Here is a 22,465-nt window from a genome sequence, read left to right as displayed (position 1 = left end):
ACAAGGTGGGGAAGCGCATGGGGTGTCTGCAGCCTGTGGGGAAACAGCCACAGGCCTGGGACAGTGTCGGATGGACTGTGGTGGAGATGGCCAAGGGTGACACTGGAGGTCCCTGCAAGAGCCAAGGTCTTTGTCCCCTTGGCTATGGCTGATGTCCCTGCCACCGAGGCCTAAGAAGAGACACATCTTTGTCATGGCCATGGCTCCCCATTGCCTCCTTGCACCCCCATGCAGGCCAGGAGGTGTCACACCATTGTCCTGCACTGGGCATCGCACTCCCCACATCCCCAGGAAGAACCTGAGCCACCTGTGAGGGACAGGATCTCCCTTCCCAGGGGCAGGGGCTCAAGGCTTGGCCATTGTCCTTCATCAGACAAACCAAGGGCTTTCTCAGCATCAGAGCTGCTGCACTTTGCCTTTGCCTGATGCAATCACTGCCTCCAATTATCTGCTCTAACGAGTCCCTGGGGAGGCTTTGTCAGTAACAGCCCTCAGTGGGGCCATTAATGCTTCAAGGTACTTTGGAGTTTGTTCTGGCTTGGACTTCTTGAGCAGATTCTTCAGTCTGTCCTTGGTATCTGAGGTTCACGGACTCAGCACCAAATACGCCACGGGGCTCATTAAAACAGAGAAAGCCCTAACGAGCGATGTTTCTTTCCGTAATATTATTCAAATCTTCCAGACTTGTAGAACTAACTGGAGAGGTTTCAATGGGACACTTGCTGATGAAGGTTTCAAAGAAGATTTCATAAAGGAGGGTTTTTCTTTCCAGGGTGTTTTCTATCATTTTTCAGTGTATAGAAGAAGTGACAGCAGCATTCTACACTGGACATTGATCCCAAGGGTCTCCTGAAGACATCTGGACAGGCAGGAGAACAGTCCTTGAGGCTGGACACTGTATGGACAACCTGGCTCCTCACCCCCACCCCCAGTCTGCCGGTTCCCTCATTGGCCACCACAGATTGCATCACTTTTCCTACATCAGTTTAATAAACAGCAAAACACTTTCCTCAGCTGTGTGTGTAAGCTGGATCTGGTGAGGTCCAGCATCCACAAGGGACACCCACACAAGAACTGGTTTAGACAGAGAGACAGGAGAGGATAGAAATAAACACAATGAACGTGTTGACTGCCATGTTAATTAGAGCTCTGAAGAATGGGGCAAGTTTGTAACTCCCTGAAGCTCAAAGCAGAAACCAGACAGCTGAGAGGCCACTGAATGACCAAAGAGCAAGTGGAGGAGAAACCTGAGAGCACTGGGAAGGGCAAACGTCCAGACAGTGCTGGAAAGTTGTCCTTGGGCAGGGACATTTAATCAGGAGAGGTGGGAACTCCTGAATGACGAGGGAGATGAAATCATAGACTGTTGGTAATAGAAGTACAGGGGAAGACCAGTATTTACTCTCCTGTCCTTAGTACACTTCCAGACAGACATCAGTCATCAGCTGTCTCACCATAAACAGCCAGGGCTATTTTAGGGCCCCAGTGTACCTGAGGTGCTGGCCTGGGATTGGCATCTCTCACACGGGACCTGGGGAGACCAGAGCACCTTGCAGTGCAGGTGGAGCCTGGGCAGGGGTTCCCGGGGCATCTACACTGGCACCAGGTGCTTGTGTCCCTGGAGCTGAAGACATTTGTGTCCTAAACCCATGCCCAGTTCTGGAGAACTCTTTCCTTTCCAAAGAAAAGAGACTCCCCTACAAAGACTTTAAAATGAATGAATGAATAAATAAATAAATAAGTAAGCAAATAAATAATAAGTAAATAAATCAGTAAGTAAATAACTAACTAAATAAATAAGTAAATAAATAAGTATGTAAATAAGTAAATAAGTAAATAAATACTTAAATACTTAAATACATAAATACTTAAATACATAAATAAATACATACATTAATAAATAGAAATAAAGAAAGAAAGAAAGAAAAAGAAAGACACAAACAAACAAACAAAGAAACAAAGAAAGAAACAAAGAAACAAAGAAAGAAACAAAGAAAGGAAAAAGAAGGTTGACACGCTCCTTTGCTTTGGATCTTTGTCTTCAGTTCTTCTTATTTTAATATCCATTGACATCAACTGACATCTGATGGGCCTGCAGGCATGAAGCCAAGATCATGTTGTGTCTTGCACAGCGCCCCATGCCCTCTGAACCTTCCCTGCCCAGGACTCCTCACACGTTGCCCAGAGCGAGTCACACTGAGGGGTTGGCTGGTTCACGGGCTGAGATGTTGGTTTAGATGGTCACCTACAGCACAGGTGGATCCTGCCCCATCATCGCCTGCTCTGCTCCAGTCTGAAACAGAGCCCAGCATCACAATGGGATCATGAGAGAACTGAGGTTGAAGGGACCTCAGGAGTCTGCAGTCCAACCTGTCACCAACTGGGTCACACCAAGGTGTTCAAGCCTTGATTCAATCAGAGCTTTAGCAGGACTAGAGAAGTGATCATCCCTTTGTAATGGGCACTGGTGAGGCTGCACCTTGAATCCTGGGGTCAGTTTTAGGCCCCTCATGGCAAGGAAGACATTGAGGTGCTGGAGAGAGTTCAGAGGAGGGTGACAAGGCTGGTGAAGGGTCTGGAGCACCAGTCTGACGAGGAGCGGTTGAGGGAGCTGGGGCTGTTCAGCCTTGAGAACGGGAGGCTGAGGGGAGACCTTATTACTCTCTACAGCTGCCTGAAAGGAGGTTTTATCATGGAGGGTGTTGGTGTCTTGTCCCAAGTAGCAAGTGATAGGACAAGAGGAAATGGCCTCAAGTTGCACATGGAGAGGTTTAGATTGGATGTGAGGAAAAAATTCTTCATGGAAGCCACAGTGACTGAAATGCCAGTGAGGTTTTAGATCTAAAAAATATTTCAGGGACACATACACAAAAGATACAACTGGAAACAGAATTTTATTTTATTTTTTTATTTATATTTATATTTATTTTATTAATATTACAAATTTTAATAGAAGAAGGAGAAGGAGGAGAGCTGGCTCCTGCTGCAAACTTGCCCTGGGAGAAAGAACCCGAGAAAGCCAGGGCACGAGTGGTGCCTTGGAGGGCAAGAGCAGGGGGCATGAACCGAGCCAAAAGGGCCCAGAGGAGCTCTGACAGGTGGTCATGCTCAATGCTGCAGAGGAAGGCAAAAAAACCCCGGGGACCAGGGCCAGTCTGCCCCGGGGGAAAATTCCTTCCTGACCCCAACACTGGCGATCGGCTGTTCCCTGAGCATTTGAGCGAGACCTGGCTCCTCGGCCCACAGGCTGGTCATGCCTCCCAGAAGACCACAGAATAATAGAAGGATAGAATGATAGGATGATGATGTCTTCCCCCTTCCCTTCCCTTCCCTTCCCTTCCCTTCCCTTCTCCTTCCTCTTCTCCTTCCTCTTCTCCTTCCTCTTCCTCTTCTCCTTCCTCTTCTCCTTCCTCTTCCTCTTCCTCTTCCTCTTCCTCTTCCTCTTCCTCTTCCTCTTCCTCTTCCTCTTCCTCTTCTCCTTCCTCTTCCTCTTCCTCTTCCTCTTCCTCTTCCTCTTCCTCTTCCTCTTCCTCTTCCTCTTCCTCGTCCTCTTCCTCCTCCTCGTCCTCGTCCTCGTCCTCCTCCTCCTCCTGTTCCTGTTCCTGTTCCTGTTCCTGTTCCTGTTCCTGTTCCTGTTCCTGTTCCTGTTCCTCCTCCTGTTCCTGTTCCTCCTCCTCCTCCTCCTCCTCCTCCTCCTCCTCCTCCTGTTCCTCCTCCTCCTCCTCCTCCTCCTCCTCCTGTTCCTCCTGTTCCTCCTCCTGTTCCTCCTGTTCCTCCTCCTGTTCCTCCTCCTCCTGTTCCTCCTCCTCCTGTTCCTCCTCCTGTTCCTGTTCCTGTTCCTATTCCTGTTCCTGTTCCTCCTCCTGTTCCTGTTCCTGTTCCTGTTCCTGTTCCTGTTCCTCCTCCTCCTCCTCCTCCTCCTCCTGTTCCTCCTCCTCTCCTCTTACTCTATTCTGTCTTCTCCTCTTGCTTCACCTCTTCCCTCTCTCTCTCCCTCTCCCTCTTCTTCTTCTCTCTCCCTCTTTTCCTTCCCCCTCCTTTCACTACCAGTAAATGCTGGGAAAATCCCTGACAAACACTTGGAACCTTGCCCAGCTTACCCATTCGCTCCATCACCTTGTGCCAAAGACGCATCTACCTTCTGGAGGCCGGGAGAGCACCGTGCCCCCTTCAAACCACTCTGCATTCCACTTCCTACAGCTGCTGACCCTAGCTCCCCACTCCATCAGGACGGTGAGCTCTGCGGTGCTCCTCAAGAAGGCATTCCCTTCATTTTGCTACTGCTATCCAGCTGAAAAGGATGATCATCCATCAGATGAACCTGGAAGGTTGCCCTGCTGGGAGATGGCCTTGCAGCGGAGAAACTCCAGCTGCCTCGTCCAGTTCTTCCTCCTTCAGCCCCTGTCAAGGGATTCCACCGGCTCCTCAAGGACTTCCTCTCCGATGTCTTCAGGCTGCCTCCAGGCCAGCTCTGGCAGCAGACACGGGACGCTGCTCCCTTTTATACTGCCCCGGGGCATTGTGACATCAGCATTGCCCCGTGGTCGCATTGTGACATGGAGGTGACATGGGCCCCCAGTGTCCCACCCCACCCACTGCCCATGCACCCAGCACTCCTTGGAGGAAGGACTTCGGGGTGCTGCTGGCCCCGAGACTGTCCTTGTGCCCAGGAGGCCCAGGGCGCTGTCCCTGCTCTTGGTGGTGGGATGAAGGCTGGTCTGGCAAATGTCACCCTTTGTGTCCCCAGGTGATGGACACTGCTCATGTGCCTCTGCAGAGAGTGGCAGGAGCTGGATCCCCTTCTCGGGACAGACTCCTTCCAGGAGAGACACAGACACAGGGGGAACTCATCAGGGCTTTACGGCGTTTCACTGGGCATCAGTTTTGACATATTGGGTGCTGTCCTGTGACTGCCCTTTCTGCACAAATTATCATAAAAACACAACCAGTTAAAGCAACAGCATTCAACATAAAATCCACCCCAAAACACAAAACACCCACACTGACCAAAGGAAAAGCCTTGAAAAACATTGGAGAAAGATCTACCAGGTCCCAGGGGTCAGGGCTCAGCCATTCTGGTGATGAACAAGCATCAAGGGCTGACATGGCACCAGAGCCACCTCCACATGGCCCTCACCACCTGGAACCAGTGTCTCCAAGTCTTTCCTTCACCAACCTCCAGGGACAGGGACCTGCACTGGTTGTTTCCTTCACAGCTGTGTCAGTGATGGCCCTTCATGGGGTCCAAACACCCTCAGAAACTTGGGGTTTGCTTCTGCCTTTCACTTCATTAGAAGTTTGTTCATTGTTTCAGTAGCTGCAGTTCAGGATCATGGCAGCAGAGGGCTCATTAACATCTAAAATGCTCTTACAAGCCAAGGCTCTGTGCATCATTTTTCTAAAGGCTTCGAGTCTGGTGTGGATGATTAGAGAAATTTCAGGAATAGCCAAACAGAGAGCATTTCTAAAATAAATAGCAAGAAAGCCAAATATCTTCTATTTCCTTCCCTGCTCGCCCTTCCCTCCCTTTCCAGAACAGGTGGCATCAGCAGCCTCTAGTTCATATTGGTGTGGAGCATCTCCTGATAAAGACTGAATATGTCACAAAATGGGTTGCCTAAAACACCATGTGCATGAGGAGATAATCCAGGACACCTCAAGAGGAGTCACACTCCTCTGGACCAAGAGGTGGGTGTCCCTGGCAGTCTCAGATGCCACAGCACAGCGATACTTGTGTTCAGGGAGCTGGTCAAGTGACCCATCTCCTGTTCTGTAACGGTGTCTGAGTTTGCTCAGGTCACCCCTGACTTGAGCCCCATCCACTGCTGGGTGTTCTCCAGACTCCTGCCTTCAGGAACAAAGACCCAGGAGACCTTGCTGGCGAAGATGGAGGCAAAGAAGCCATGAAGAACCTCAGTCCTGTCTGATTCTACTCTTATGAAGTTCAGCAGCAGGCCCACGTTCACCCTGTATGTTCTCTTATTGCAAGTGAAGCTCTGTCAGCTCATCTTGCTGCCCTTCCCGTGCAGGTATCAAGTCCAGGGCAGCTTTGTCATCATCCCCACATCCATGGACAAGGTTTCTAAATTCCTCCTTTGCAGCTTCCCCTGCTTCCACCTCCTGTGTGCGGCCTTTTGCCCTGGAGCTCCATCAGTTCAGAGGGGCAGCCTCACGAGATAAATGCTTCTGTTCATGGGTACTTGGAGAGATCATTCTTGTGCTTGGAGCAGGATGTCCTGTAAGGATTATCAGATTTCCTGAGCTCCTTCACCCTTCAGACCTACTTCCATGGCACCACTTTGCCCACCATCCCCCAGTATGTCAAAGTCTTGTCCTCTGGAGCCCACCATCCTGTGCTCTGCTGCTGGCCTTCCTCCCTCCCCTCTGGTGCCTGGGACCCCACTGTGTCCTGGTCACAACAGCCAAGGTGGACACTGATGTTCACATCCCTCACCAGCTATTCCTTGTTTCCCAGTTCTAGATCCAGTTGAGCATCACTCTCATTGGCCCACAATGCAGACACGTTAAGCAGTTGGCCCAAGATCCTTTGGACTGATGGCACTTGCCACTTTGCCAGGCCAGTTAATGTCAGAGCAATTACAGTTCCCCATAGGAACCTGCTCATTGACTGGTGACTTCCTCCTTGAGTCGCTGACAGAAGATCTTGTCCATTTCTTCTACATGATCATGTAGTTTGTAACACCCAACACATTGTCACTCTCTATTGGGTTTACATGACAAACTCTTGGAACTGGGGATGACTGTGGGTGTGCTACAGTTGTCACCTCTCCGGGAAGACAACAGGAGTTTGACCAATGTCAGACAGAGCTGATTTCAGCTGCTCCAAGATGGACCCACTTCTTGCCAAATCTGAGCCACTCAGTGATGCTGGCAGCACCTCTGGGATATTGTATTTGAGAAAGGGTAAAAAACGCTGCACAACAGCAGGTGGGAGAGAGGAGGGAGGACATGTGAGAGAAAAGCACTGCAGACACCAAGGTCATATCCCATAGGACCCAAGCAGGTCCCTCAGCAGGCCAAAGCTTGCTCTCCTGAAATCCTGCTCTTGGCCTTGTTCTCATCTCCCAGGAGCCTCAGCTCCACTTTCCATCCCTGACTGTTCCATCCTGACCAACTCTTTCTGGTTTGTAAGTGTGAAGTCCCACAGAGCACCTCACCCCACTGACTCCTCAGTCACCCGTGTCAGGAAATGTTGTCAATGAGCTCCAAACCCTCCTTGTCCCCAGCCAGGAACCTGGGAGGTGTGGGACCATAGTCTTGCCCTTGGCCTTGCACAGCCCCACATCACACTGTCCCAGGAAGGGCCCTGGGCAATGTGGGAGGGACAGGATCTGCGTTCCCAGGGCTGGGGGTCAGATCTTGGCCCTTTGGTTAATGAAACACATCCAGGGTTACGCAGCATCAGAGAGACGTTTACTTTGCTTTTCCTGACCTGTCATCTCTGCCTCCAGTTTTCTTCTCTAACCAAACCTGAGTATTGTTTTTCAGTAGTGTCCCTCAGTGTGACCCATAAACCTTACAATAAACTCTGGAGTTTGAATCTGACTTTGACTTCTTGAGAGGTTTCATCAACTTCCTCCAGGGTCTGAGGTCCATGGACTCAGCACCAAACCCACCAGAGGGGTCATTAAAGTGCCTTGGGCTGCTCCTGTGCTGCTGAGCTGGGCTGGGCTCCTGGGACACAGGGAGCTCATGGCAGCGGCAGCGCTGCAGAGAGACAGCTCTGCCCAGGAGCAGCTCCTCTGCACACGCAGCAGGGCTGAGGGCTCTGCCTGGGGATCTCGGGAGACGAGCAAGGCAGAGAGAGATTAAAGGTGGTCAGGACTGGGAGGATGACTGAGAGCTCACTGAAGGAGAAACCTTTGCAGCCCTTGCCATGGTAAGTCTCTGGGTGCAGGGCAGTGCAGCTGTAGCTCCTGGAGGCATCTCCTAAAACTGGCACAGGCACAGCTTGTGGGGTCTGTAGGGACGCGGCTCTTGTCAGGCCATGTTGAACAGCTGTGAAGCCGGGTGAGCACCCAGGGGTGCCCAGGGCTGTCCTGCAGAGCAGGGTCCCTGCACCCCAGGGCTGTGCCGGGCAGGGACTCTGCCGCCTGCCAGGGTCAGCGCTCAGCCTGCCCGGGAGATCCCATGGCAGCAGCTGTGGGTGGAAGGAGCGACCCCCGGCAGGGCAGGCAGGGAGCTTGTGGGGTTGAAGGGGGCTGTGTGGGTCAGGGCTGCTCAGAGCTCCAGATCCCCCCACAGACATGGCAGAGGGTCCTTCTGAACAACAACATCGACACAGGAACAGCTGCAAGGGAAGGAGTCTGTGCTTTCAGTTTTCCACTCTTGTTCGTCTGGGTTTGCAGTGGGAGATGGGGATTTATTTCTCTCTTTGGAGCAGACACTGAGACCCCAGTTCTCGTCAGGACTGGTCTGAGCTGCTCCTGAGCCCCTGCACACACAGAGCTGCCCCTGGGCAGTGCCAGGAGGTGTGAGCAGGACAGAGCTGAGCACACAGCGGGTGGGACGGGGTCTGTGACACTGACAGGGAGCAGACCAGGGAGAGAGACACAGCTGCAGGCAGCACAGACATGGGCAGGGAGAGGGAGATCGACCAGAAATGCTGGGGATGGGATTCAGGCCCCCCTGCCATCCCCTGCAGTTCAGACACATTTCCCAGTGCAACCCCTGGTCTCCTCTCCTCCCCAGCAGACCCTCTGCCCCAAAGCCATGGGGTCCAGGTCACGAGTCTCCACCTCAGCAGCTGGACCTCCAGGTGAAGGGTTCCTGGAACGTGGTACACAAAAAAGGTGCTAAAAGTACTTGCTCTCCAGTGTCACTATGTGAGTGGCAGCAGCACAGCCGGGTCAGTAGAAGGTTCCACAGCATGCCCGTCTGCCTTTCTGTCCTTGCTTTATTTTCTGGTAGCTCTGCAGTGTTCTTCCCTGTTTCTCCACCTGTCCCTGGTGCTCTTGCTCTCTGGGATTGGGGTGGGAGTGTGGGTCAGTTTTTGTTCTGACACCAATTCAGTGGATCTTGCCTCACGGGTGTGTTCATGGAAACCAGATGCCGAAGCTGCATTTTAAATTGTGATCAACTGTTTTTCTCAATTGGTAGAAAGAGAGAATGAGCGGATACATCCCTCCATCAGGGAGGGGGTTTTCCATGAGAAACAGCCTGTTTATTTTCCTTAGAGAAGTCTCCCCTAACTTGTCACTGTCCTTTCCTCCTTTCACAGGTCCTCATGCCCACAGGCAGCCAATGTCCAACAGCAGCTCCATCACCCAGTTCCTCCTCCTGCCGTTCACAGACACACGGGAGCTGCAGCTCTTGCACTTCTGGCTCTTCCTGGGCATCTACCTGGCTGCCCTCCTGGGCAACGGCCTCATCATCACCACCATAGCCTGGGACCAGCACCTCCACACCCCCATGTACTTCTTCCTGCTCAACCTCTCCCTCATTGACCTGGGCTCCATCTCCACCATTGTCCCCAAGTCCATGGCCAATTCCCTCTGGGATTCCAGGGCCGTCTCATACTTGGGATGTGCGACACAGCTCTTTTTGTTTCTCTTCTTAATCACAGCAGAGTATTGTCTCCTCACTGTCATGTCGTATGACCGCTACGTTGCCATCTGCAAACCCCTGCACTACGGGACCCTCCTGGGCAGCAGAGCTTGTGTCCACATGGCAGCAGTTGCCTGGGCCACTGGGTTTCTCAATGCTCTGCTGCAAACAGCCAATACATTTTCACTGCCCCTGTGCAAGGGCAATGCCCTGGGCCAGTTCTTCTGTGAAATCCCCCAGATCCTCAAGCTCTCCTGCTCACACTCCTACCTCAGGGAACTTGGGCTTCTTTTGTTTAGTGGATCTTTATTTTTTATGTGTTTCATTTTTATTGTGGTGTCCTATGTGCAGATCTTCAGGGCCGTGCTGAGGATCCCCTCTGAGCAGGGACGGCACAAAGCCTTTTCCACCTGCCTCCCTCACCTGGCCGTGGTCTCCCTGTTTGTCAGCACTGCCATGTTTGCCTACCTGAAGCCCCCCTCCATCTCTTCTCCATCCCTGGACCTGGTGGTGTCTGTTCTGTACTCGGTGGTGCCTCCAGCAGTGAACCCCCTCATCTACAGCATGAGGAACCAGGAGCTCAAGGATGCCCTGAATAAACTAGTGGCGGGATGCTTTTCACAAATAATAAAGTGTCCGTCATCTGCTCTTTGAGAGATAACAGTTTTAATGTAACTCATTAGAGGCCCAGACTTCTGTGTGTGTGTGTGGTGGTGGTGGTGGTTTTTTTTTTTAATAAATCATGATATTTTTCTCATCCCCTTTCTAATTTATTGTCTGTTGTTTTTCAAACCCACTGCCTGTATAAATATGAAGCCATGCTCTCTGCAAAATAAAGGTCTCTGCTGTGACTTTTTTTCTCTGAGATTCTTCCTCCAAGGCCTATTTTGAGCTGCAGGGACTATCTCTTTGTCAGTGGGAGGAGGGGAAAACAGCTCTGGCATGGCAGCCCTGCCAGGGAGCAGCAGCGCTTGTTCTTCCAGTGCTGTTCTGGTTCCACTCCCACACTCTCCTTCTCATCCCTGGTGTTGGTGCAAGGCCTGAGTGCTCTGTCAGCTTGGTCACCGTCCTTCTGTGTGGCAGTTCTTCTAGAACATGCCCAAGAAAGTGGCCACAGATGCAAACCCCAGTGTACAGCTGAACAGTGTGTGTGTGCAGGGCTGGCACACAGCAGTGTCCTCTCACAGCCAGGCTCCTGCCAGAGACCTGCAGGACCAGCAGAGCAGGGGCTGGGCTGTGCCCCTGTGCACTGGACACCCCGTGGAAGGAGCCTCAGGTCAGTCATCATCGACTGGCCTTTCACAACTACCGTTTACAGCACTGGCCTCTCACCCACAGGGGTTGTTCTTCCCTCCATGGATGGACACTCAATGAATAGTTCAGCAGTCCCTGTTTGCTTTGTACAGATGAGATGTGAGCACGCACATCATGTACCTGAGGTGACATGAACGTGAGCGAGCATAAACACCATCAACTATTCCTTGGGGCTCTATGAAGGTCCGTGGCACAGAGAGTGGCTTGAGGTCACATCACATTGGGATGCGACCTGAATGCAGCACTGGGATATGCAACCTTGATCTGAGGTCTCCATGTCCATTCCTCATGGCATGGGACATCTCAGATGAGTGCAGAGCAGGTGACACACCACAGGGATGAGGTGTCTCCTGTCTCTTTGGAGTGGCAACAGGAGGCCAGAGGGACACTGTGACTCCTGCCTCTATGTGTAAAATGGACAGACTCTGTCTCTGAGCATACCTGGGTGCATAAGGAGTCCTGAGACCAGCTCTGATGTGGACACCTCACAGAACCCTGACATTTCTGTGTGTGACTCCAGGAACAAACCCCCCTGGATCAGTGAGATTCATCTCAGCTGCTTTGGACAGGATCATTGCAAGTGCTCTTGTCTGCTACATCACCCTTGCCCTTGATTCCACATTGTGCTCTCAAAAGTGCCCTAGAAACCAGAGAGGTTCTGGGGTCCTTAAAAAATGCAGAACTCAGTCCCATCTTCAAGAAGAGCACAAACAGGAATGAGGAGAATAACAGTCTGGCCACCCTACCTCCCTCCTTGGGAAGGGGATGGGACAAGCCTCCTGCAGCCATTTCCAGGAATGTGAAGGACAAGGAAGGGATTGCTGAACTCAAATGGACGGGAAGGAAAGGCATGTTGTGTACAGGGTGTTTGCAAGGCTCAGCCATGGTCTCCTTCTGGCCAGAGTGGTGCTGATGGGGCTCAAGAAGTGGATGCTGGGTGGGAAGTTGGCTGAACCATCAAGCCCAAATATCACCAGTGGTACAAAGTCCTGTGTGCAGCCAGTTACTGGTGTCATCTCTCAGTGACCAGCACTTGGACCAACACTGTTGAACATCTTTATTCTCCCCTTCTATGATGTATCAGAGAGCACTTGCAGTGCCTTTGAGGATGATGCAAACCTGGGTGGAGGCCTTGAGCAGCCTCACCTGGTTCACCCTGAGCAGGAGAGTGAGACAAGAAGAGTGAGACAAGGGCTCTCTGCAAACCTGAGTTATTCTGTGGTTTGACAGAATTTTTGCCTTGGAGAGGTTTCAGGAGAGAGAACAGGTATAGAGATATAGAAGTTGTTAACATAAAAAAAAGCAGTTCCAGTGAGGAGTGCTTTTCACTTACATTGTGAGTAGGAAATATATTTGACAAATTTGAACAAGGCGGGGAAGTGAGATGGGTGTCTACAGCCTGTGGGAAAGAGGAGCAGGTATAGGAATGTGCTTCTGTCTTTGTCAGGTCCTGGGTGCTAAGGAGGGGGAATGGATGGTTGTGGTATTATGAGGTTACATGTGTCTCAGACACTCATAATCCAGTCAGAATCATGTGGCTCTGAAGGGGACAGTGAGGTCAGTTCTGTCTCTGGAGGTGACAACCCAGCAGCAGGGACACGGCTGGGAAAGAACCTCAGCCTAAGTATGACAGATCCTACCCAGGAAGAGATCTTGGAGACAGGTTGTCACATCCATCCCACCTGAGAACATGACGGGACAGCAGCAGGGACATGGTCGTGTGTATCAGAGAAGCTGAAAGGCCAGCAGCACTCACGGGATTTAAGAGATCATGGGGAGGTTACTTCTCTCTGGTCAAGTGCAAGACCACATGAAGAATAACAGGTTGGGATCTCTGCTTGATGGGCAGTTTGTGAGGTGGTGAAGCTTTCTCAAGTAGTGGGAAAAAGCAGCAGAGAAAAACCAAAGCCACCAAGTGCAGATGGGGAAGTGGAGACTGGTTATCAGGAAGAAAAAATGTCACTGGAAGGGCAGTGCTGTGGGGCAAGAGGTGACCCAGAGGGAGCTGGATCAGCCCATGGTTTGTGTTCCAAAGAGCAGCCAGTGAGGGTGCAGACACAGCAGTGAAGGTCCAGAAATGCTGGGTGAGAGCAGGTGGGGAAGCGAGATGGGTGTCTGCAGCCTGCAGGGAAAGAGGGGCAGGGGTAGCACCGTGTAGAACAGCCTGTGGTGGAGATGGCAAAGGGCGCTGTAAGGCTGTAAGGGACCCACAGATCCCAGGTCTGTGTCCCCTTGGCCATGGCAGTTGTCTCTGCCACTGAGGCCCAGGAGAAGACATGTTGTCCTCATGGCACTGGGGCCTCGGTGCCTCCTTGTAGCCCCATGGGGAAGCTGGAAGTTGTTGTCCCAGTGTTGTCCTTCCCTGGGCCTTGCACACCCACATCCCACGGTCCCAGGAAGAGCCCTGAGCCGCGTGTGAGGGACAGGATCCCCCTTCCCATTGCCTGGAGCTCATGGCTCCTCCTTTCTGCTTCAAAAGCAAACCAAGGGGTTTCTGAGCATCAGAGCTGAAGAAAAGACTCAAAGGAGGCCTCATGGTGGCTACAGCTTCCTCACAAGGGGAGAAGGAGGAGAAGGGACTGATCTGTTCTCTGTGGTGACCAGTGACAGTCCCAAAGTGAATGGAAGAAAGATGTGCTAGGAGAGGATCAGTGGGACATGAGGAAGAGGTTCTTCACCCAGAGGTGCTGGACACTGAACAGGCTCCCCAAGGAGGTGTCAAGGCCCCAACCTGACAGTGTTCAAGAAGAGACTGGACAACGTCCTCAGACACACGGGGTGACCTGTGGGGTGTCCTGTGCAGGGACAGCAGTTGGACTCTATGATCTTTGTGGGTCCTTCCAACTCAGGACATTGTAAGATTCTATGAAATACTAGGTCAAAAGTCCATGGTTTCATTTGCAGATGAGTTGCAAACATACACATCATGTGCATGTCCAGTGTGTGCATGTGGTGAGATGAACCCAAGGGAGCACAAATGCCATCAGCTATTCCTTGGGGTGCCATAAAGGTCAGTGGAACAGAGATGGTGTTCAGGGGTCTCTTCCAACCTGCGTTATTGTAGGATTCCATGAATCTTTTCCTTGGAGATATAAAATGTCCCAGAGTAAATACAGCAGCTCCTCTGAGGAACGTTTCTCCACTCAAACCCTTGATAGGAAATCTATTGGATACATTTGATGAAAGCAGCTTAGTTTGATCTGCTCACACACTGGACCACAAGGAGGGTGATGGTGCGTATGATGTTGTATAATCACTGTGTCTCAGGAACTCATAGTCCAGTAGGAACCAATGGCTGTGGAGGGCACTGTGAGGTCACTTCTGCCTCTGCAGGGGATTGGCCAACAGCAGGAACACAGCTGGGAAAGGACTGTGAGGTCACACACACGAGACGAGCAATCGGGCCCAATCAGCATGGCTGGATGAAAGGCAGGTCCTGCTTGACCACCCTGATCTCCTTCTGTGACAAGGTGACCGGCTGAGCAGATGAGGGAAAGTCTGTCGTGGGGAGTGAATCCGCCACACGGGCTGTGGGTGTTGTGTCCTTAGACTGCAGTAAAGCCTGTGACACCGTGTCACACAGCATCTCCTGGAGAAGCTGCAGCTCATGGCCTGGATGGTGTATGTGCTATTGAGGGCTGGACCAAAAGAATTGTGGTGACCAGAGCCAAATCCAGTTGGCGTCCAGTCACAAGTGGTGTCCCCAGGGCTCCATATTTGACTCGGTTGTATTTAAGCTTTATCAATGATGTGGATGAGGGGATCGCATGCACCCTCATTAAGTTTGCAGATGACACCAGGTTGGGTGGGAGTGTTGATCTGCTGGAGGGTGGGAAGGCCATGCAGGGGGATCTGGACCCGCTGGATCATTGGGCTGAGGCCATTTGTATGAGGTTTGACCAGACCAAGGGCTGGGTCCTGCACTTGGGTCACAACAACCCCAGGCTCAGGGAAGAGTGGCTGGAAAATTGCCTGGTGGAAAGGGATCAGGGGGTGTTGATCGACAGCAGCTGAACATGAGCCTGTGTGTGCCCCGGTGGCCAAAAGGGCCACCAGCATCCTGGCTTGTATCAGGAATGGTGTGGCCAGCAGGACTAGCCTGATTGTGCCACTGTTCTCAGTGCTGATGAGGTGACATCTTGAATCCTGTGTTCAGGTTTGGGCCCTTCATCATAAGAAGGACATTGAGGCACTAGAGAGAGTGCAGAGGAGGGAATGGAGCTGGTGAGGGTCTGGAGCACAAGTGTGATGAGGAGCAGGTGAGGGAACTGGTGGGTTCAGCCTGGAGAACAGGAGGCTGAGGAGAGACCTTGTCGCTGTCCACAACTGCCTGAAAGGAGGTTGAACATGGAGGGTGTCGGTCTCTTCTCCCAAGTAGCAAGTGATTGGACAAGAGGAAATGGCCCCAAATTGTGCCAGGGGAGGTTTAGATTGGATATTACAAAAACATTCTTCCTGGAAAGGGCTGTCAGGCATTGGAACAGGCAGCTCAGGGCAGTGGTGGAGTCACCATTCCTGCAGGGGTTTATAAGACGTTTAGACGAGGTTCTTAGGGACACGGTTTAGTTCTAGATTTAGGTTGTGGTTGGACTCAATGGTCCTGAGGGTCTCTTCCAACTGAAATAATTCTATGATTCTCTATTATCAACTGGAATATTCTTCTATCACATCTTCTAAGTGCTCTTCACAAACCTGCCTCTTCACCTACAGTCCTGAAAATTATCTAAATAGATGCACAAGTGTTGAATACTAATTGTAAATGAGGAAAGCACCATCGCTCTATCAGTCTGGTCTGATACCCGCCAGTCCCAGGCAAACACCTCAGGTACACGGGGCCTCTCGAGGTTTGCACTGGGTGCTTATAGTGAGACCATGGAGCTCAGCCCGAAAACCTGAGAACTCCCCTCAAAAGTTAAAAACCAAACCAACAACAACAAAAAGAACAAAAAACCCCCCACTCTTTTTTTCATCAGATGAAATAATTCAATATTTCCAATAAAATGTCTGCGGAATTTCTATCCTGCCAAAATATGAATTTTCAGAATGTGTACGGACTGTGGGAGATGAAACGTTGGCCTTTCCCTGTGCTTGCAGTGCCAGAACTCTGTCTATCACTACGTGTGATCCCCTGCACATCCAGGAGTTTCCACCTGTCCTTACCCAGCTCCCCGTGTCTGAACTCATCTCTCCAGAAGCCTGTCTGGACATTTGCACTTTCCATCGCTCCCCAGAGGTTCTTCACCTCTCACTCTTGGCTCATTCAGAGCCTCTCAGCTCTCACTCTGCTTGGAGCTTCAGGCAGGTCAAGTCTTTCAGCAGTTGCTCTCCTACTCCCTATAGGCAACTCTTGAGTTACGGCAATGGACCTCGCTGGAAACTACTTAATTTAACCACAGAACTGAGAAACATCATTAAGTTCTATTGTGTTTTCTTTTTTCTTTTTCCTTTTTGTTTCCTCTAATTAAAAATTCCCCGGTGCCTGTTTACATCCAGTTCTCTAAGGAAACATGAAGCAATCCTGCGAAGAAGCTGTAACAATCAGTGCAAACTTCAGTGCAGAATCTGATGTAAAGAAATGTGCTGGAAATCCCAGGGGCCAATGAGCAGAACAGGGAGTTTGGGGAGCTGGTTATAGATTTCCTGCTAACAATCTGAATAGAGAAACATTCTTCACAGAACTGCTCTGTTTATTTGACACCTTTGAGGTCTCCTCCTCTGCCTGTATTTTTATTTTCTTGTTCCTCCACCTCTTCCTTCTTCCAAAACGTTTCCAAGGGAAAGATTCCTGGAATCACAGAGCAACTCAGGTGTGAACATCATCTTGTCCCACTGTCCTGCTCAGGGCAGGGTGACCCAGGTGAGCTTGTCCAAGGCCTCTGCCCAGCTTTGCACCATCCACTAAGGAGCTGAAGGTTCACTGCGTCACATCATACAGGGGGAGAATAGAGACGTTCAACAGTGTTGGCCCAAGTGCTGGTCCCTGAGGGATCCCACTGGAAACTGGCTCTGTGGGCACTTTGTACCACTGGTGACATTTGGGCTCCATCATCCAGCCAACTTCCCATCCAGCATCCACTTCTTTACCCATGGAGCACCAATCACATTATAAGGACACCACAGGAAACCTTGTCTGACACCTTGTGAAATTCCATGTGCACAACGTGCCCATTCTTTCCCTGCCCATTTGGGTTCAGCAATCCCTTCCTTGTTTTCCAAGTGCCTGGACATGGCTGCAGGAAGACTTGTCTTATTTCCTTCCCAGGGACAGAGGTAGGCTCACTAGCCCGTAATTCTCCCAGTTCTCATTCCTGCCCTTCTTGAAGACTGGTTTGACAACTGCCTTTTCCAAGGACCTGAGTACCTCTCTGGTTGCTCTGACACATTTGAGACCACAATCCAGACTCACGGGTAAGGACATCGTAGCAGACAGGAGCAGGTGAGATTGGTCTGTCCGGGCCAGTGAGGTTTGTTCTGGAGTCACACACAGAAATGTCAGTGTCTGTCAGGTGTCCACATCTGAGCTGGCCTCATGGGCTCCTTGTGCACACAGGGATGTTCAGAGACAGAGTCTGTCCCTTTTACACACAGCGGCAGGAGTCACAGTGTCCCTCTGGCCTCCTGTTGCCGCTCCCAAAGGACGGGAGACACCTCAGCCCTGTGGTGTGTCACCTGCTCTGCACTCATCTGAGATGTCCAACATCTTGAGGAATGGACATGGAGACCCCAGATCAAGGATGCATATCCCAGTGCTGCATTCAGGTGGTTTCCCAATGTGATGTGGCCTCAAGCCACTCTATGTGCCACGGACCTTCATGGACCCCAAGGAATAGTTGATGGTGTTTATGCTCGCTCACATTCATGTCACCTCAGGTACATGATGTGAGTGCTCACATCTCATCTGTACAAAGCAAACAGGGACTGCTGAACTATTCATTGCGTGTCCATCCATGGAGGGAAGAACAACCTCTGTGGGTGAGAAGCCAGTGCTGTGAATGGTAGTTGTGAAGGGCCAGTCGATGATGATTGACCTGAGGCTCCTTCTATGGGGTGTCCAGTGCACAGGGGCACAGCCCAGCCCCTGCTCTGCTGGTCCTGCAGGTCTCTGGCAGGAGCCTGGCTGTGAGAGGACACTGCTGTGTGCCAGCCCTGCACACACACGCTGTTCCGCTGTACACTGGGGTTTCATATATAGGTCACTTTCTTGGGCATGTTCTTGAGAGAATCTTTGTAAGAAGAACTAAACCTTCAGGTCCTGCCCTGACCAGATCACCTTTCTATCTGGAAAGGCTGTTGTGAGGCCAGCTCTGTCACAGCAGTGCCCATTGCCTGTCCCTGCCTGCGCCCACAGCACTGACACACAGCTGGACGGTGACCAAGCTGCCCGAGCACTCAGGCCTTGCACCAACACCAGGGATGAGAAGGAGAGTGTGGGAGTGGAACCAGAACAGCTCTGGAAGTACAAGCGCTGCTGCTCCCTGGCAGGGCTGCCAGGATGGACTCTTTTCCCTCCTCCCATGCACACAGGAACTGTCCCTGCAGCTCCATACAGGCCTTGGGGGAATAATATCAGTGAAAAAAAAGTCACCGCAGAGCCCTTTTTTTTGTTTAAATAAACAGAGAGAATAGCTGCATATTTATACAGCCAGTGGGTTTGAAAAGAAAAGCAGACAATGAGTTAGAAAGGGGATGACAAATATATCATGATTTATTAAAAAATAAATACCACCAACACACACACAGAATCTGGGCCTCTAATGAGTTACATTAAAGCTGTTATCTGTTAAAGGGTGGATGACGGACACTTTATTATTTTTGAAATGCCTCCAGTGATTAGTTTCCTCAGAGCATCCTTGACCTCTTTGTTCCTCATGCTGTAGATGAGGGGATTCAATGTTGGAGGTATCAGTGAGTATAGAACAGACACCACCAGGTCCAAGGAGGGGAAGGAGATGGAGGGGGGCTTCAGGTAGGCAAAAAAAAGAGGTGCTGACAGAGTAACCACGGCCAGGTGAGGGAGGCAGGTGGAAAAGGCTTTGTGCCGACCCTGCTCAGAGGGGATCCTGAACACAGCCCTGAAGATCTGCACATAGGACAGTACAATGGAAATAAAACACATAAAAAATAAACAGCCACTAACCACAAGAAGCCCAAGTTCCCTAAGGTAGGCACCTGAGCAGGAGAGCTTGAGGATGTTGGGGATTTCACAGAAGAACTGGCCCAGGGCATTGCCCTTGCACAGGGGCAGTGAAAATGTATTGGTCGTGTGCAGCAGAGAATAGAGAAACCCAGCGGCCCAGGCAGCTGCTGCCATGTGGACACAAGCTCTGCTGCCCAGGAGGGTCCCGTAGTGCAGGGGTTTGCAGATGGCAATGTAGCGGTCATAGGACATGATGGTCAGAAGACAATACTCTGTTGACATTGCAAAGATAAAGAGAAAGACCTGGATAACACATCCTGCATAGGAAATGGCCCTGGTGTCCCAGAGGGAGTTGGCCATGGATTTGGGGAGAATGGTGGAGATGCAGCCCAGGTCGAGGAGGGCGAGGTTGAGCAGGAAGAAGTACATGGGGGTGTGGAGGTGCTGGTCCCAGGCTATGGTGGTGATGATGAGGCCGTTGCCCAGGAGGGCAGCCAGGTAGATGCCCAGGAAGAGCCAGAAGTGCAAGAGCTGCAGCTCCCGTGTGTCTGTGAACGGCAGGAGGAGGAACTGGGTGATGGAGCTGCTGTTGGACATTGGCTGCCTGTGGGCATGAGGACCTGTCATAGGAGGAAAAGATAGTGAAGGTTTAGATGAGACTTCTCTGGGAATCATCAAACCCATTTCCCACAGACCCTCCCACCCTGTCACACAAAGAGACACTTTTCTTTTTCCAGGGCTGGAGCCCTCGTTGGTGCTTGATGAGTGTGCAATGAAGAGCAGGGTCTCTGCCCAGGGGCTCCTGAGGACTCAGCCTGGCCCTGTGTGATCGGGTGGGCAGGGGCCAGTCCTGGGGTTCAGCTTTGTCAGCTGGAACCGCTCCTGGTGCAGAAGGGACTGTCAGCATCTGTACCCCCAGGCCTGAGAAACTGAGTTTGAGAGGTTTGGCGTTTCTACAGCTCCTTCTCCCCTCCCACCCTGGGGAGTGTTGTTGGGTGTCAGAAACCCTCAGAATTTCTGCTGCACTCAGGGAGAACAGAGCGAGTCCTGCGAGACCAGAGGGTGCCTGTGGGTCAGTGCAGAGTGAGGGCAGCTGCTCTGTCCCTCTGTCTTGCTCCAGCTGCCCTGGGCTGGCACCTTTCTGAGATGAAGCCTGATCACACTCCCATGTTACCCTGAAAAGCCACCAGGCACTGCTGAGAGCAGAGGGATCCACCTCAGACCATGACAGGTCTCACCCTTTCCTAAGGTCTCAGCACCCCACATTTAGCCCAGGACACACACGGCTCATTCCCCAGCCCCACAGACTGCATTGCCCACAGCCCACAGGTCAGAGCAAAGCTGGGACACGTGTGCCCATGGACACACCTGCAGGAAAGGACCCACAAGCTCAGGCTGTGACTCTGCAGCTGAAACTGCCATCCCCAGAGAGCCTGACAGCAAGAACAAGATCCCAACAGCAGTGACCCAGAGCAGGGGAGCAAGAAGGAAAATGCGGTGAGGGTGGGTGTGGGAGAGGCCAGGGCAGAGGCAGCCGGGCACTCAGACAGCGTCACCCTTCCCCAGCTGTGCAGCACCTCCCAGACACCAACACTGCCGGGCAGCTGCTCTCAGCCCCTGTGCTCTGCAGAGGAACTGGAGCTCTGGCTGCACAGGAGCTGCTTCATGCCTTGGAGCCCCCGGCCCTGAGGGCAGAGGCTTTGCTGGGTGGGACAGGAGGCCAGCGGGCTGCTCACAGGAGGGATCTGCACTGCAGGGAGTCACAGGCACTTTTCTCTGTTCTCCCTCCCATAACCATTCCGGGTTTGGTTTCCTCTCATTTCTGATCATTTCCCTGCTGCCTGGAGATTCTCCCCTGGGAGGTGTTTCCCTGTCCATGTCTCTTCCCTGTCAGTGCTCACAGACCATCCCACCCTCTGTGCCCTCCCCCCTGGCCCTACAGATCCTGCCTGTTCACAGGCACTGCCTGGGGGCATCTTCCTGTTTGCAGGCTGGAAAACAGGACAGGTCAGACTAAGGCTGACGGGTCCAGCCAAGGTGATGCAGGTGCTGTGCACAGGCAGAGGGGTGGGGAAGGGATGTCATGAGCCTTCTGGCAGATGGACTGATCACTCAGAGCTGCAGTTCAGGAGTCTCAGTGACTTGTTGAAGCATGAGAGCTCATTTTCATTTTATCCTTTCCTGCACCCCCCACCCCTTGGGAGAGGAAACTGAAAAGACAGGCTCAGGAAAGCTCCTTATCTGCCTGGCAATCCTTGCATTGATCTTCTCCTTGAGGCATCCACTTGGAAAAATGCTGGGGCTGATCTGGATGTGTGAGCAACCCTGACCCACACAGCACCCTCTCCACAGCAGAGGCACCTTTCTTGCCCAATAGGGTTTGCTCCTCCACCACATCTTCTCCCCTCAGTGTTGCTGGGCTCTCCCGGGCAGGCTGAGCACTGACCCTGGCAGGCGGCAGAGTCCCTGCCCGGCACAGCCCTGGGGTGCAGGGACCCTGCTCTGCAGGACAGCCCTGGGCACCCCTGCCTGCACATTTACATTTACACCCCACAGCCACCCTGGGGAGAACGCAGCATTCACGTCTTGTCACTCTGACAGTGCAGAAGGCAATCCCTGCTCTGCAGCACATCCTCTCCTCTGATAAGAGAATCTCTGAGAGCTGTACTTACATCTCTCGCAGGCTCTGCAATCTGACAGCTTTCTGAGATCCTACCAAGATTTGCAGATGCAATACTCTGCAGCCACAAGCTTTATATCTCTGAAGATTTCTCTCCAAGTGACATCTCAGCATCCTTCCACCCCAGACTGCGTTTCTTCTCTCTGCCCGGCTCCTGTGCCCTCGGTGCTGCAGGCAGAGCCCTCAGCCCTGCTGCGTGTGCAGAGGAGCTGCTCCTGGGCAGAGCTGTCTCTCTGCAGCGCTGCCGCTGCCATGAGCTCCCTGTGTCCCAGGAGCCCAGCCCAGCTCAGCAGCACAGGAGCAGCCCCAGGCGCTTTAATGACCCCTCTGGTGGGTTTGGTGCTGAGTCCATGGACCTCAGACCCTGGAGGAAGTTGATGAAACCTCTCAAGATGTCAAAGTCAGATTCAAACTCCAAAGTTTATTGTAAGGTTTATGGGTCACACTACTGAAAAACAATACTCAGGTTTGGTTAGAGAAGAAAAATGGAGGCAATGATGACAGGTCAGGAAAAGCAAAGTAAAGGTCTCTCTAATGCTGCGTAACCCTGGATGTGTTTCATTAACCAAAGGGCCAAGATCTGACCCCCAGCCCTGGGAACGCAGATCCTGTCCCTCCCACATTGCCCAGGGCCCTTCCTGGGACAGTGTGATGTGGGGCTGTGCAAGGCCAAGGGCAGGACTATGGTCCCACACCTCCCAGGTTCCTGGCTGGGGACAAGGAGGGTTTGGAGCTCATTGACAACATTTCCTGACACGGGTGACTGA

General features: G+C 52.0%; 2 protein-coding genes across 2 annotated transcripts; one reads left to right on the top strand and one right to left on the bottom strand.

The window, feature by feature from the left end:
* The first annotated feature begins 9,609 nt into the window (after window positions 1-9,609).
* LOC135578081 (olfactory receptor 14J1-like) lies at window positions 9,610-10,221 on the top strand. Its single transcript, XM_065048278.1, has one exon. It carries the CDS (start codon window positions 9,610-9,612, stop codon window positions 10,219-10,221), a length of 612 nt encoding a protein of 203 aa, XP_064904350.1.
* An 8,440-nt stretch (window positions 10,222-18,661) lies between these two features.
* LOC135578086 (olfactory receptor 14A16-like) lies at window positions 18,662-19,615 on the bottom strand. The gene has a single exon (XM_065048283.1). It carries the CDS (start codon window positions 19,613-19,615, stop codon window positions 18,662-18,664), a length of 954 nt encoding a protein of 317 aa, XP_064904355.1.
* Window positions 19,616-22,465: the final 2,850 nt, after the last annotated feature.

This window comes from Columba livia, unplaced genomic scaffold (assembly GCF_036013475.1).
Source record: "Columba livia isolate bColLiv1 breed racing homer unplaced genomic scaffold, bColLiv1.pat.W.v2 Scaffold_387, whole genome shotgun sequence".
NCBI classification, from domain to species: domain Eukaryota; kingdom Metazoa; phylum Chordata; class Aves; order Columbiformes; family Columbidae; genus Columba; species Columba livia.
Note: the sequence above shows the minus strand (reverse complement) of the source record. Positions and strands in the feature narration are given on the sequence as shown.

Excerpts from the sequence above, each read along its gene's own strand:
- LOC135578081 (XM_065048278.1), top strand. The coding sequence starts at position 9,610 with ATGTCGTATGACCGCTACGTTGCCATCTGCAAACCCCTGCACTACGGG.
- LOC135578086 (XM_065048283.1), bottom strand. The coding sequence starts at position 19,615 with ATGTCCAACAGCAGCTCCATCACCCAGTTCCTCCTCCTGCCGTTCACA.